Raw genomic sequence first — 14727 nt, 5'->3', positions numbered from 1 at the left:
GAAGAAGGCTTTGGAATCTTCCTCTTTGGAGGGGAGTATTTTAAAGTCAGGTAATTTTTCACTTGTGGTGAAATGATTCCTGGGAGAGCTTTCTCTTGCTCCCTTTCCAGCAAGATACTTGGGCCACCTCAGGAGAGCTAACCAACCTCCACCATTAGTACTCTGCAAATATATCTTAGAGACTGATAAATAGGGCTTTTCAAGCACCTAAAGACATAAGAGCCTGCATAGTGGGATGGGCAGAATGACAAGTACACTTCTGATAATTAATTTCCTTTTTAGGCATCAACTTCTCACTCATCTCGTCAGGACAGGCCTCCAATGAAACCGTTTGTTCTCACTCGGAACATGGCCCAAGCCAAGTAGGTAGTATTAAAAAGTGGGTTGCCTTTGCAAGCCCCCTGCTTTTATGGTTCATTTACAGTGCATGAGTAACAGAAGGTAATGGCTTCACCTGGGGAGGCTGTTCTTGCATCAGAGGTATCTCCTCTGATACTTTCTCTGTCTGTCTTCATCAGACATTTCCCTCACAAACTTGAGCTTAAAAATAGGCTAGAAAGGAAACCAACAAAAATTAATTAATTAACTAATTAAAAACAGAAAGAAGAAAAGAATCTAAGGGAGAATTGTAGACCTTAAAATTGTTTCCCACTGTTTCCTTCAGCTGCAGTTCTCAAAAGGACATGTTTGCCTATCTAGGTTTTAATTCTGAGTTTTGGGATGCTTTTCCGTAGGGTGGCAGAAGAGTCTTCTTCCTCTGTGTATCTTTTATACCCTCCAAGTATAAATACTCCTTCCATCGTATCATCACTCCTCTGTGGGGCATTAGCCTCCAGGATTGCTTACTGGGAGATGATTCTGGGCTATTTATCTTCTCATGAAAGCTCTTGCCTTTAATTCTCCTTCCTGGATGCCTCATTTTACATATCGTAACAGGAGTTTTCACAAATCCTCAGAAGATAGCTGGGTAGGGGAGCAAGGATGAAACAGACACAGGCTTTATCACTAAAGAGAAGAGGCTTTTTAATAGAGCTCTTTATGTTTACTTTTCTAAATGCAGTGTGATTCTTGCAGAGTATTTGGAGCTGGTTATCCAAGTCTGGCATCTATGACAGTGAATGACTGGTATGAACAGCATCGGAAATTTGGAGCATTACCTGATCAGGGTATAGCCAAGAAAACATCAGGTATGGAGGGGTGGGAAGAGAGTCGTTATACTACTACACTACCGGTCCCTAACTCTCGAGCAATTAAATTCAGACCAAGTATTGTTGCCCTTTAGATGCAAAAGAAATCTGGACAAAGATTCTGAGTAATAGAAAGATTCTAGTCAGTATGTTGTTTCATTTATTATTAAATAGCACATGATTTTGGGAGGATGGGGGCAGTGGGACAGCATAGTTTTTTAATTTCTCCAAATATCATGGCATAAAAACAGACTGAGCAGCTAGACAGCAAAGCCAAACATCCATAAATAGCAGTTCTGCTTCTGGTAACAGCAGAGTAGGTTGTATCAGACCAACCCCTCCTATAGATAACAATTACAGAATATATCAAAACAGCTATCTGAAGGCCCTGAGAGTGACCAAAATCAGACATAGACTGTAGGGCAGTCAACACTTATATAAGAAGGGAACGGTACTTGGAACTTCCTGAGGGCAAGGACTTTGGCTTACTGTGTTCTTGGTGCTCAGTTTGGTAATTAGATCATGGTAGGTACTTGGAGGTGTCTTTGGGAGGGAAAGGTGGAGCTGGTAGTCATTAGAAAGATGGAAGCAATATGGCATAGCAGAAAAAGCATGGACAGATCTGGAGTAACCAGTTACTCCTACCACTTAGATAGGACATCATCTAGCCCCTCTGAGCCTATTTTCCTTATCTCATGTATGATCTCACTTGATACTCTAACAACCCCATGAAGCAAACATTCTTATTCCCATTTTAGAATGAGGAAATGGTGTCTGAGGACTAACCCAAAGTAAACATAGCTAGAAAGTGGCCAGGCTAGGATGTTAATACAGGCCCTAAAATTCCCACTTCCAATGCTGTTTCCACTGTACCAAAGAGAATAGTGGTCATTTGAAAAGGTTTCCTGGTTTTTTTTATAGCTTTTCACCCATGGGCAGGCTGCACTTGCTGTAATATGGAGGTGGGTAAAACTTGGATAGAAACCAGTCTTATCGGATGAGGAAGGAGAGAACTGAGTTCAGGGTGACTGTAGCAACTGAAACCTGAGAAGATATCCCAGGAGAGAACCACAGAGGAGGAGCCCTAATTGTATAAAGCCTGCCCAAATCTCTGGCAGACTACTAAGCTATACAGGATCTACTCCAAGCACCCTAGATAGAGCTAAAATAACTGAATGGATAATCCAGCTACTGCCCAATGCAGAGGAAACAGAATTTTGAATTTTCGTTCTAGACAAATGAAAACTAACTAAAATGAAAAATCAGTATGTTTTAGAGGAACAAAACGGAATTCATAATCTCTACAACATAACCATTCAAAAAGTCTGGGATTCAGTCCTCAACTACTATACGTATGGGAAAAAAAAAGAAAGAAAACGTGACTTATACTCAAGAGGAAAAGCAATCAATGAAGACCAACCCGAAGATGACTCAGATGTTGAAATTAGCAGATAAGGACTTTAAAGCAGCTTATTTCTATGCTCAAGGGCATAGGGGAAAATATACTTGTAATGAATGAAAAAGTAAGAAATCTCAGAGAAGTAGAAACTATGCACAAAAAATTCTGGAACTGAAAAATACAATATCTGAAGTTTAAAAATCAAACCAGCCTCATAGATACAGACAAAAAAACGGGTGGTTGCCACAGGAGAGGGAGGTTGGAGAGGGGAAATAGGTGAAGGGGATTAAGAGCTATAAACCTCTAGTTATAAAATAAATAAAGCCATGGGGGTGTAATATACAGCATAAGAAACGTGGTCAATAATATTGTGATAACTTTGTGTAGGGACAGATGGTTACCAGATTTATGATGGTGATCATTTCATAATGTATGCAAATGTCAAACCACTGTAATACACCTGAAACTAACATAATATTGTACATCAACTATATTTCAATTTTTTTAAATTGGATGAGATTAATAGCAGATTGGCAATGACAGGAGAAAGGGTTGGTTAACTTGAAATAAGCCAATCTGAAGAAAAAAAAAAGATTGGTTAAAAATGAAGAGCCTCAATGACCTGTGGAACAATGTAAAAAGGTCTACCTTATGTACAATTGGAATACCAGTAGGAGAGAATAAAGAGAGAGAAGGGGCCATTAAAAAAAATTGAAGAAATAATGGCTGAAATGTTCCCCAAATCTGTGAAACACAAATTTAGAAATTTAGAAATAGCAGTAAGCCCTAACTAAGCAGGTTTTAAATACAGTGAAAACCAAGCATAGAGACATCATAGTCAAACTGCCGAAAACAAAAGAAAAAGAGAATCTTAAAAGCAGCCAGAGATAAAGTACACACAGAAGAACAGTGATATGAATTGTTGTCACCTTCGCATTTGAAAGTGGGTCCCAGAGATAGTGAAGTAATGCCTCAATTAAACACCCCAATTTTATTTATTTATTTATTTATTTTTCGTTGTGTTGGGTCTTCGTTGCTGTGCACGGGCTTTCTCTAGTTGCATTGAGTGAGGGCTGCTCTTTGTTGTGGTGCGTGGGCTTCTCATTGCGGTGGCTTCTCTTGTTGCGGAGCACAGGCTCTAGGCACTTGGGCTTCAGTAGTTGTGGCACGCAGGCTCCGTAGTTGTGGCACAGGGGCTTAGTTGCTCTGCGGCACGTTAGATCTTCCCAGACCAGGGCTCGAACCCGTGTCCCCTGCGTTGGCAGGCAGATTCTTAACTACTGCGCCACCCGGGAAGTCCCTAAACACCCCAATTTAAAAATGAGTAAAAGACCTTAGACACCTCACCAAATAAGATTATAAAGAGGGGAAATAAGCATATGAAAAGATGCCCAACATCATATGTCATTAGGGAATTGCAAATTAAAACAACAGTGATCCCACTACACCCCTATAAGAATGGCCAAAATCCAAAATACTGACAACACCAAATGCTGGCATGGATAATGGAGCAACAGGAACTGTCATTCATTGTTGGTGGGAATGTAAAATGGTACAGACACTTTGGAAGACAGTTTGTCAGAACTAAACATTCTCTTACCATACTATCAAGCAGTCATGCTCCTTGGTATTTACCCAAATGAGTTGAAGTTAGGTTCACACAAAAATTGCACACAAATGTTTATAGCAGCTTTATTCATAATTGCCAACATTTGGAAGCAACCAGGATGCCCTCAGTAGGCAAATGGATAAACTGTGGTACATACAGACAATGGAATAATATTCATTGCTAAAAACAAATGAGCTATCAAGACATAAAAAGACATGGAGGAACCTTAAATGCGTATTACTAAGTGAAAGAAGCTAATCTGAAAAGGCTACATACTATATGATTCCAGCTACATGACATTCTGGAAAATGCAAAACTATGGAGAGAGTAAAAGGGTCATTGGTTGCCAGGGATTAGAGGAAAAGGAGGGATGAATAGGCAAAACACAGGATTTTGGGGGCCAGTAGACTATTCAGTATGATGCTGTAATGGTGAATATATGTCATTATACATTTGCCCAAATCCATAGAATGTACAACACCAAGAGTGAACCCTAATGTAAACTGTGGACTTTGCATGATAATGATGCATCAGTGTAGGTTCATTGATTATAACAAATGTACCACTGTGGCTCGATGTTGATAGTAGTGGGGAGGCTGTGTCTGTGTGGGGCAGGGGGTATATAGGAACGCTGTGTTCTTTTAATTCAGTTTTACTGTATACCTAAAACTGCTCTAAAACTAAGGTCTATTTTTTAAAAATAATGCAAAGAGAGAAAGCTATAAAGTCAATGGAGAAATTAAAAGGGAGGAAGGCAAGAAAGAATGGAGAAACAAAAAACAGATGAGATGAATAGGAAACCAATAGCAGAATGGTAAATCCCAATCCAGCCATGTCAGTAATTATGTTAAATATAAATGGAGTAAACCTTCAAATTAGAAATCAGAGATTGATTACCAGACTCAACTGCATGCTGTCTACAAGAGGTGCATTCTATTTGGTTCTTTTTGGGTTTTTTTTTTTTTGCGGTGCGCGGGCCTCTCACTGCTGTGGCCTCTCCCGTTGCGGAGCACAGGCTCCAGACGCACAGGCTCAGTGGCCATGGCTCACGGGCCCAGCCTCTCCGCGGCATGTGGGATCCTCCCGGACCGGGGCACGAACCCGTGTCCCCTGCATCGGCAGGCGGACTCTCAACCACTGCGCCACCAGGGAAGCCCCTCTATTTGTTTTTTAATTGAAGTATAGTTGATTTACAATATTAGTTTCAGGTGTACAGCAAAATGATTTAGTATTTTTGTAAATTATGCTCCATTATAAGTTATTACAAGATAATGAGTATCATTCCCTGTGCTATACAATATATCCTTGTTGATTATCTATATTATACATAGTAGTTTGTATCTGTTAATCCCATACCCCTAATTTGTCCCTCCCCACTTTCCTCTGCCCCCTTTGGTAGACACAAGTTTGTTTTCTATATCTGTGAGCATGTTTCTGTTTTTCATATCCGTTCATTTGTATTACTTTTTAGATTCCACATATAAGTGATATCATACAGTGTTTGTCTTTCTCTGTCTGACTTATTTCACTGAGCATAATACCCTCTAGGTCCATCCATGTTGCTGCAAATTTCAGAATTTCATTCTTTTTTATGGCTGAGTAGTAGTTCATTCTCTGTGTGTATGTATGTATACATATATACATATATATATACCACATCGTCTTTATCCATTCATCTGTTGATGGACACTTGGGTTGCTTCCATCTCTTGGCTGTTGTAAATAGTGCTGCTATAAACATTGGGGTGCATGTATCTTTTCGAATCAGTGTTTTCATTTTTTCTAGATATATACCTAGGAGTGGAATTGCTGGATCATATGGTAGTTCTATTTTTAGTTTTTTGAGGAACCTCCGTACTGTTTTCCATAGTGGCTGCACCAATTTACATTCTTACCAACAGTGTAAGAGGGTTCCCTTTTCTTCACATCCTCTCCAACATTTGTTATTTGTAGACTTTGTGATGATAGCCATTCTGACAGGTGTGAGGTAATACCTAATTTTGGTTTTGATTTGCGTTTTTCTAATAATTAGTGATGTTGAGCATCTTTTCATGTGCCTGTTAGCCATCTGTATGTCTTTGGAAAACTGTCTCTTCAGGTCTTCTGCCCATTTATTGGGTTCTTTGTTTTTTTTGATGATGACTTGTATGAGCTGTTCATAATATTTTGGATAGTAATCCCTTATGGGTCACAGCAGTTGTAAATATTTGCTCCCACCATCTAGGTTGTCTTTTCATTTTGTCAGTATTTTCCCTTGCTGTGTAAAAGCTTTTAAGTTTAATTATGTCCCATGTGTTTAGTTTTGCTTTTACTTCTTTTGCCTTAGGAGACAGAGCCAAAAAAAATATTGCTACGATTAAGTCAGAGTGTTCTGCCTATATTCTCTTCTAGGAGTTTTATGGTTTCAGGTCTTATATTTAGGTCTCCTAATCCATTTTGAGTTCATTTTTGTATATGGTGTGAGGGAATGTTCTAATCTCATTGTTTTACATGTAGCTGTCCAATTTTCCCAGAACCACTTGTTGAAGAGACTGTTTTTGCTTCATTGTATATTCTTGCCTCTTTTGTCATAGATTAATTGACCATAGCCTATTTCTAGGCTCTCTATTCTGTTCCATTAATCTGTATGTCTGTTTTCGTGCCAGTACCATGCTGTTTTGATTACTGTAGCTTTTTAGTATAGTCTGAAGTCTGGGGGCACTATACCTCTGGCTTTGTTCTTTTTCCTCAAGATTGCTTTGGCAATTCAGGATCTTTTGTGGTTCCATATGAATTTTAGGGTTATTTGCTCTAGTCCTGTGAAAAATATCATGCATATTTTGATAGGGATTGCATTAAATCTGTAGATTGCTTTGGACAGCATGGCCATTTTAATAACATTAATTCTTCTAATACAAGAGCACAGGATATCTTTCCATTTCTTTGTATCATCTTTAGTTTCCTTCATAAATGTTTTATAGTTTTCAGAGTATAGGTCTTTCACCTTCTTAGTTAAGTTTATTCCTAGGTATTTTATTCTTTTTGATGCAATTTTAAGCAGGATTTTTTTTTTTACTTTCTGGCATTTTATTGTTAGTGTATAGAAATGCAACAAATTTCTGTATATTGATCTTGTATCCTACAACCTTGCTGAATTCATTTATTAGTTCTAATAGTTTTTGGGTGGAGACTTTAGGGTTTTCTAGATATAGTACCACGTCATCTGCAAATAATGACAGTTTTACCTCTTCCCTTCCGATTTGGATGCCTTTTATTTCTTTCTTGTGTGATTGCTGTGACTAGGACTTCTAATACTGTGTTGAATAGAAGTAGCGAGAATGGGCATCCTTGTCTTGTTCTAGAATTTAGCAGGAAGGCTTTCAGCTTTTCACCATTAAGTATGACATTGGTTGTGGGTTTGTCCTAAATGGCCTTTGTTATGTTGAGATATGTTCCCTCGATACCCACTTTCAGAGTTTTTATTATTAATGGATGTTGAATTTTGTCACATTGGTCTTTCTGCATCTATTGAGACGATCATGTGATTTTTATCCTTCCTTTTGATAATGTGGTGTATCACACTGATTAATTTGCGTATATTGAATTACCCTTGTGACCCTAGAATAAATTCAGCTTGATCGTGGTATATGATCCTTTTTATATATTTTTAGATTTGGTTTGCTAATATTTTGTTGAGGATTTTTGCATTTATATTCATCAAATATACTGGCCTGTAATTTCCTTTTTTTGTAGTGCCACACTGTGGCATGGAGTGAGCAGGGCCAGAACATTCAGCTTGGGCTAGGGTACACACGCAGCAAAGCGGCTGTGGGAAACCCAGCAGCTCTGCTGCCATCGGAAGTCTGGGCTGCTTCTGGGGCACCTCTTGAGTAAATTCCAGCAATGGTCACCACTGCTGCCCCACCTGGGCTCCACCCCAGAGCTGGGTCACCTCTCCATCTCAAGGTCAAGTCTCTTCCCAGGTCCTGGCCACCTTAGATCCAGTGTCATGCTTGTGGCATGAAGTGAGCAGGGCTAGAACATTCTTTCAGCTCTGGCTTGAGAGCGCAGCATGGCTGTTGCATGAAACCAGTAGCCTAGGACAGCAGGCTACTGGTTTCTCTACCCTACCTGGGGGCAGTCTACCCACACAGTACTCATGAGTGGAGCCCAGACTTCTCTGTGGACTTCTGTGTATCTTTCTTACAACCTTGGTTGTACAGGAGTCTTTCTGCCAATTTCCAGTTAGTTTTTGGTGAGAATTGTTCCACACGTTGATATATTTTTGATGTGTTCATGGGGAGAGGTGAACTCCACATCTTCTTACACCACCCTCTTGATCTCCTATCAAGAGATGCATTTAAATATAAAGGTACAGATTGGTGGAATGTAAAAAGATTTTTTAAATATACCATGCTAACAGTAAACATAAGAAAGCTGCAGTAGCTATATAATGTCAGATAAAGTAGACTTCAAGACAAAAGGTGTTACTGGACTTTCAAAAGGATATTTAGTGCTGATAAAAGGGGCAGTTTATCTGGAGGACATAGCAATCATAAACATGTTTGTGACTAATAACAACCTTCAAATTACATGAAGAAAAAATTGACAATTAAATGGAGAAATAGAGAAATCTATAGCCATAGTTAGAGATTTTCATACTTCTCTTTCAATAACTGAAAGAATTTCTGGACAGAAAATCAGTAAGGACATAAAAGATCTGGAGAAAACTCGCAGCCACCTTAACCTGTTTGACATTTATAGAAAAATATATCCAATAGCTGCAAAATACACCTTTTTTCAAATGCACATGGTACGTTCACTAACTTAGACCATATTCTGGGCCACCAAATAAGTGTCCATAAACTTTCTTTTTTTAATTAATTAATTTTTTTTTTTTTTTTTTTTTCTGGTACGCGGGCCTCTCACTGTTGTGGCCTCTCCTGTTGCAGAGCGCAGGCTCAGGGGCCATGGCTCACAGGCCCAGCCGATCCGCGGCATGTGGGATCTTCCCGGACCGGGGCACAAACCCGTGTCCCCTGCATCGGCAGGCAGACTCTCAACCACTGTGCCACCAGGGAAGCCCTAATTAATTTATTTTTAAAATTAATTAGTTAATTAATTTGGCTGCATTGGGTCTTAGTTGTGGCACGTGGGATCTTCGTCGCGGCACGCGAGATCTTTCGTTGCGGCGTGTGGGCTCTTCATTGCAGCGCTTGGGCTTCTCTCTAGTTGTGGCGCATGGGCTCTAGAGCACGTGGGCTCAGTTCTGGCGCACAGGCTTAGTTGCCCCGTGGCAGGAGCGTTCTTATTTCCCCAACCAGGGATTGAACTCTTGTCACCTGCATTGGAAGACAGATTCTTAACCACTGGACCACCAGGGAAGTCCCTCCATAAACTTTCAAAGATTGAAATTGCCCTATGTTCTCTGACCACAACCTAATTCAGTTAGCAATCAATGACATAGGAAGTCCCTAAATATTTTCAAATTAAACAACATACTTATAAATAACCCATCAGTCAAAGAAGAAATCACAAAGAAAATTAAGAATATTTTTAACTGAATGATAATGAAATACATTAAAACTTGTGGGATACAACTAAAGCAGTGCTGAGAGAGAAAGGTATAACTTTCAGTAGTTATATTAGAAAAAAGAAAGGTAAAATCAGTTACTAAGGTACTAACTTAAGAAGTTGCAGAAAACAAGAACAAAATAAGCTTAAAGTATATGGAAGAAAGGAAACAATAAAGATGGAGAACCTCGGGGGGGTTGGTGGTCGTAATGTTGCACAAAAGTCAAACATATGTATACCCTCATGACCTGGCAGTTTCACTCCCACGTATATACCTAAGGGGAATGAGACCATATTTCCTCAAAAGGCTTGTACAAGAATGCTCATAGCAGCATTATTTGTAATACCCCAAACTGAACACTACTTAAATGCCCATACATAGTAGAATGGATAAATAAATTTTGGCATATTCACACAGTGAAATACTATTTAGCAATAAGGTTAAACAGACTATAGTTCTTTACTTATAAGTAACAAATATAGCTAAGTTTTACAAACATAATTTGAGTAAAAAAAGTCAGACACAAAAGAGAATAAAGTTCAGACATGGCTGAAACTTGTATATGCTGGTTAAAAGCCAGTATAGTGCTCACCCTTAGTGGGAGATCATGAATGGAACTGGACCTGAGGGGGACTTCTGAAGAGTTAGTAATGTTTTGTATCTTAATCTGGGTACCGATTACATGGATGTGTTCAGATGTGAAAATTGACTGAGCTATACTGTGTCTGTGTATTTTTCTGCATGTATGTTACATTTCAGTAAAAAGGCAAAAGAAAAAATTCATGGGTAATATTTACAGCAAAACTAAGTGACAGTGTATCCCCATGAAACTCAAAAACAGTTAAGGGCAAATCATTCATAGCCACAAGATCAACAAGGAATGGACATCTGTGTAGGAGAAAGCAGAAGGAGTTGACAGACCATGTGAAAGACCTGACAAACAGGAGAATTCCAAAACAGCAAACAGGTATTCACTAAAAAGCGTGGCATTCTGACAAGTGTGAGGTGGTATCTCATTGCATTTGAGGTGGTTTTGATTTACATTTCCCTTATGATTAGTGATGTTGAGTACCTTTTCATGTACCTGTTGGCCATCTCTATGTCTTCTTTGGAAAAATGTCTATTCAGGTCTTCTGCCCATTTCTTATTCAGATTGTTTGTACTGAGTTGTATGAGTTCTTTATATATTTTGGATATTAACCCCTTAACAGACATATTATTTGCAAATATCTTCTCCTATTCAGGTAAGTTGCCTTTTTGTTTTGCTGGTGGTTCCCTTTGCTGTGCAAAAGTGTTGTAGCTTCATATGGTTCTGTTTGTTTATTTTTGGTTTTGTTGCCATTGCCTGAGGAGACAGATCAAAAAAATATTGCTAAGACCAGTTTCAAAGAGCATACTGCCTGTGTTTTCTTCTAGGTGTTTTATGGTTTCAGGTCTTATATTTAAGTCTTTAATTCATTTTGAGTTTATTTTTGTAAATGATGTGAGAAAATGGTCTAGTTTCATTCTTTTACTTGTAGCTATCCAGTTTTCCCAACACCACTAACCCATAAAAAAGAATGAAATCTTGCAATCTGTGACAACAGGGATGGACCTAGAGGGTATTATGCTAAGTGAATAAGTCAGACAGAGAAAGATAAAACAAATGAGTCCTAGGCTTCCCTGGTGGCGCAGTGGTTGAGAGTCCGCCTGCCGATGCAGGGGACACGGGTTCGTGCCCCGGTCGGGGAAGATCCCACATGCCGCGGAACGGCTGGGCCCGTGAGCCATGGCCGCTGAGCCTGCGCATCCGGAGCCTGTGCTCCTCAACGGGAGAGGCCACAACAGTGAGAGGCCCGTGTACTGCAAAATACAAGCAAACAAACAAACAAACAAAATAAATGAGTCCTAAACAACCCAGAAACAGACTCATAGATACAGAGAACAAACTAGTGGTTGAGAGAATGGGAGAATGGGTGAAATAGGTGAAGGAGATTAAGAGATACAAATTACCAGTTATAAAATAAATGGGTCACAGGGATGTAATGCACAGCACAGGGAATATAGTCAATAATATTATAATTACTTTGTATGGCACATAATTGATACAAATATAGAATCACTATGTTGTACATCTGAAACAAATATATTGTAAGTCAACTATACTTCAATTAAACATTTTTAATGAAAAAAATAAAAGTGTGGCAGTTCAGTTTAAGAACATTAGTTGAAATGGGGAGGGGTTTTTCCCTCCAATAAAAACTGAATACAAGGAACCTGTGGTCAGAAGGTCTGAAAGGGATGGAGCAGGCTAACCCTTAATGAACTCCTGAAAATGAGCCACCAGATCTCCCTACTCATACACGGTCCCACACTGAGGAGAAATTGCTGAGAACAGAATTCAGATTGAGCAGAACAGGGACAATAAAGAATAAGGAAAGAAAAGGTCTACATAAGAATGGGATAGAGGACCAGAACCAAGAACTCTCATCAAGCAAGTCATCCTATTCCTTTAGCATACATAAAAACAGCAGAAAGGGAGCCTCTGTGAAGTTAGAAAAGCCACCCTGAACCATACTTCTTTCTAAAAGTTCAGGAAAGCTTAGTACACATAAGAATGAGCAACAGATTGTGATGATGGTTGCACAGTTCTGAATATACTAAAAACCACTGAATTGTACATTTTAAATGGGTAAATTTTATGGTATGTGAAAAATATCTCAATAAAGCTGTGAGAAAAATGAATGGAAAATTAATCAAGGTCAGATCCCACACAAAATTATTATAAGGAGAAAAAGGAGAGAATCAAAAGCATTCCATGTTCCTTATCTATTTTATGTATAGTAGTTTGTATCCGTTAATCCCATACTCCTAATTTGTCCCTCCCTCCCTCCCTCCCTCCCTCTCTGCTTTGGTAACCATAAATTTGTTTTTTATGTCTGTGAGTCAGTTTCTGTTTTGTATATAGATTCATTTGTATTATTTTTTAGACTCCACATGTAAGTGATATAAAGGATATAAACTGAAAAAATATATGTATATAACTGAATCACTTTGCTGTACACCTGAAACTAACACAGTATTGTAAACCAACTATACTTCAATTAACAAAAAAGAGAGAAAAAGGGGGGAGAAAAACATTCCAGAAAGACACACTCAAAAAACAACAAATTTAAAATATACTGTTTAAAAGTGAGTTGGAAGACATTAAGAAAATTAAATAAGACATGGAAGAACAATACAAAGCAGGATTAGAAAAACTCAGAAATGTAGTGACAACTTGGGGGAAGTAAGAAGAAAGAATCACTTTAGAAATGAAGGCTGAGGGACTTCCCTGGTGGTCAGTGGTTAAGAATCTGCCTTCCAGTGCAGGGGATGCGAGTTCGATCTCTGGTCGGGGGACTAAGATCCCACATGCCGTGGGGCAACTAAGCCCATGCACTCTAGAGCCCATGAGACACAACTAGACAGCCCATGTGCCGCAACAAAGAGCCTGCGTGCCACAACTAAGATCCAATGAAGCCAAGTAAATTAAAAAAGAAAGCAAGGCTGGGACTTCCCTGGCGGTCCAGTGGTTAAGACTCCATGCTTCCACTGCAGCGAGCGCAGGTTCGATCCCTGGTTGGGGAATTAAGATCCCACATGCCATGTGGTGTGGTCAAAAAATAAAAATAAAAAAAATAGAGATGAAGGCTAAGGCAGAATGCTCTTTGACATAAATCATAGCAATATTTTTATGGATCTGTCTCAGACAAAGGAAACAAAAGCAAAAGTAAACAAATGGGACCTAATTAAACTTAAAAACTTTTGCACAGCAAAGGAAACCAACAGCAAAATGAAAAGACAACCTACAGAATGGGAGAAAATATTTTGCAAATGATATGCCCAATAAGGGGTTAATATCCAAAATATATAGATAGCTCATATAACTCAAATAAAGAAAACTTAAAAATGGGCAGACAACCTGAGTAGACGTCTTTCCAAAGAAGATATACAGATGGCCAACAGGAACATGAAAAGAGGCTCAACATTGCTAATCATCAGAGAAATGCAAATCAAAACCATAATGAGATAACACCTCACACCTCTCAGAATGGCTATCATCAAGAAGTCTACAAATAACAAATGTTGGCGAGGATGTATAGAAATGGGAACCCTAGTACACTGTTGGTGGGAATATAAATTGGCGTAGCTACTACGGAAGGCAGTGTGGCAGTTTGTCAAAAAATTGAAATAGAACTATCATATGATCCAGCAATTCTACCCCTGGGGGGTTTCGGGGGGGGTTTTTTGCAGTACACGGGCCTCTCACTGCTGCGGCCCCTCCCACTGCGGAGCACAGGCTCTGGACGTGCAGGCCCAGCGGCCATGGCTCACGGGCCCAGCTGCTCTGCAGCATGTGGGATTCTCCCGGACCGGGGCACAAACCCGCGTCCGCCGCATCGGCAGGTGGGCTCCCAACCATTGTGCCACCAGGGAAGCCCCTACCCCTGGGTTTTTATCCACAGAAAATGGAAACACTAATTCAAAAAGATACATGCACCCCAGTGTTCATAGAATCATTGTTTACATTAGCCAGTATATGGAAGCAACCAAAGGTGTCCATCAGTAGATGAAAAGATATAGAAGATGTGGTGTATATATATACAGTGGAGTATTAGCCCTAAAAAGACTGAAACTCTGCCATTTTCAACAACATGGATGGCCCCTAGAGGGTATTAATGCTTAGTGAAATAAGTCAGAGAAAGAAAAATACTGTATGATATCATTGATATGTGGAATCTAAAAAATAATCTAATAAAAGTATAACAAAACAGAACCAGACTCACAGATATAGAGGACAAACTAGTGGATACCAGTGAGGAGAAAAAAGGGAGGGAAGGGCAAGATGATAGGAAATTGAGGTACTAGCTACTATGTATAAAATGAATAAGCTACAAAGATACATTGTACAGCACAGGGAATATAGCCATTTTTTTAACATCTTTATTGGAGTATAA

The 14727-nt window shown here is 39.2% G+C and overlaps 1 protein-coding gene across 1 annotated transcript in view; it reads left to right on the top strand.

Annotated features, from left to right (window-relative positions):
• The window catches only part of IGBP1 (immunoglobulin binding protein 1), a 38387-nt gene that overhangs the window by 11018 nt on the left and 12642 nt on the right, over positions 1-14727 (top strand). Inside the window, exons 4-5 of the mRNA XM_060137842.1 lie at positions 283-362; positions 1075-1187. Of these exons, the coding sequence (XP_059993825.1) occupies positions 283-362; positions 1075-1187 (193 nt within the window). The remainder of the gene's footprint in view (positions 1-282; positions 363-1074; positions 1188-14727) is intronic.

This window comes from Lagenorhynchus albirostris, chromosome X (genome assembly GCF_949774975.1).
Source record: "Lagenorhynchus albirostris chromosome X, mLagAlb1.1, whole genome shotgun sequence".
In the NCBI taxonomy this organism is placed as follows: Eukaryota; Metazoa; Chordata; class Mammalia; order Artiodactyla; family Delphinidae; genus Lagenorhynchus; species Lagenorhynchus albirostris.
The sequence above is the reverse complement of the archived record's forward strand: the minus strand, read 5'-3'. Positions and strand labels throughout refer to the sequence as shown.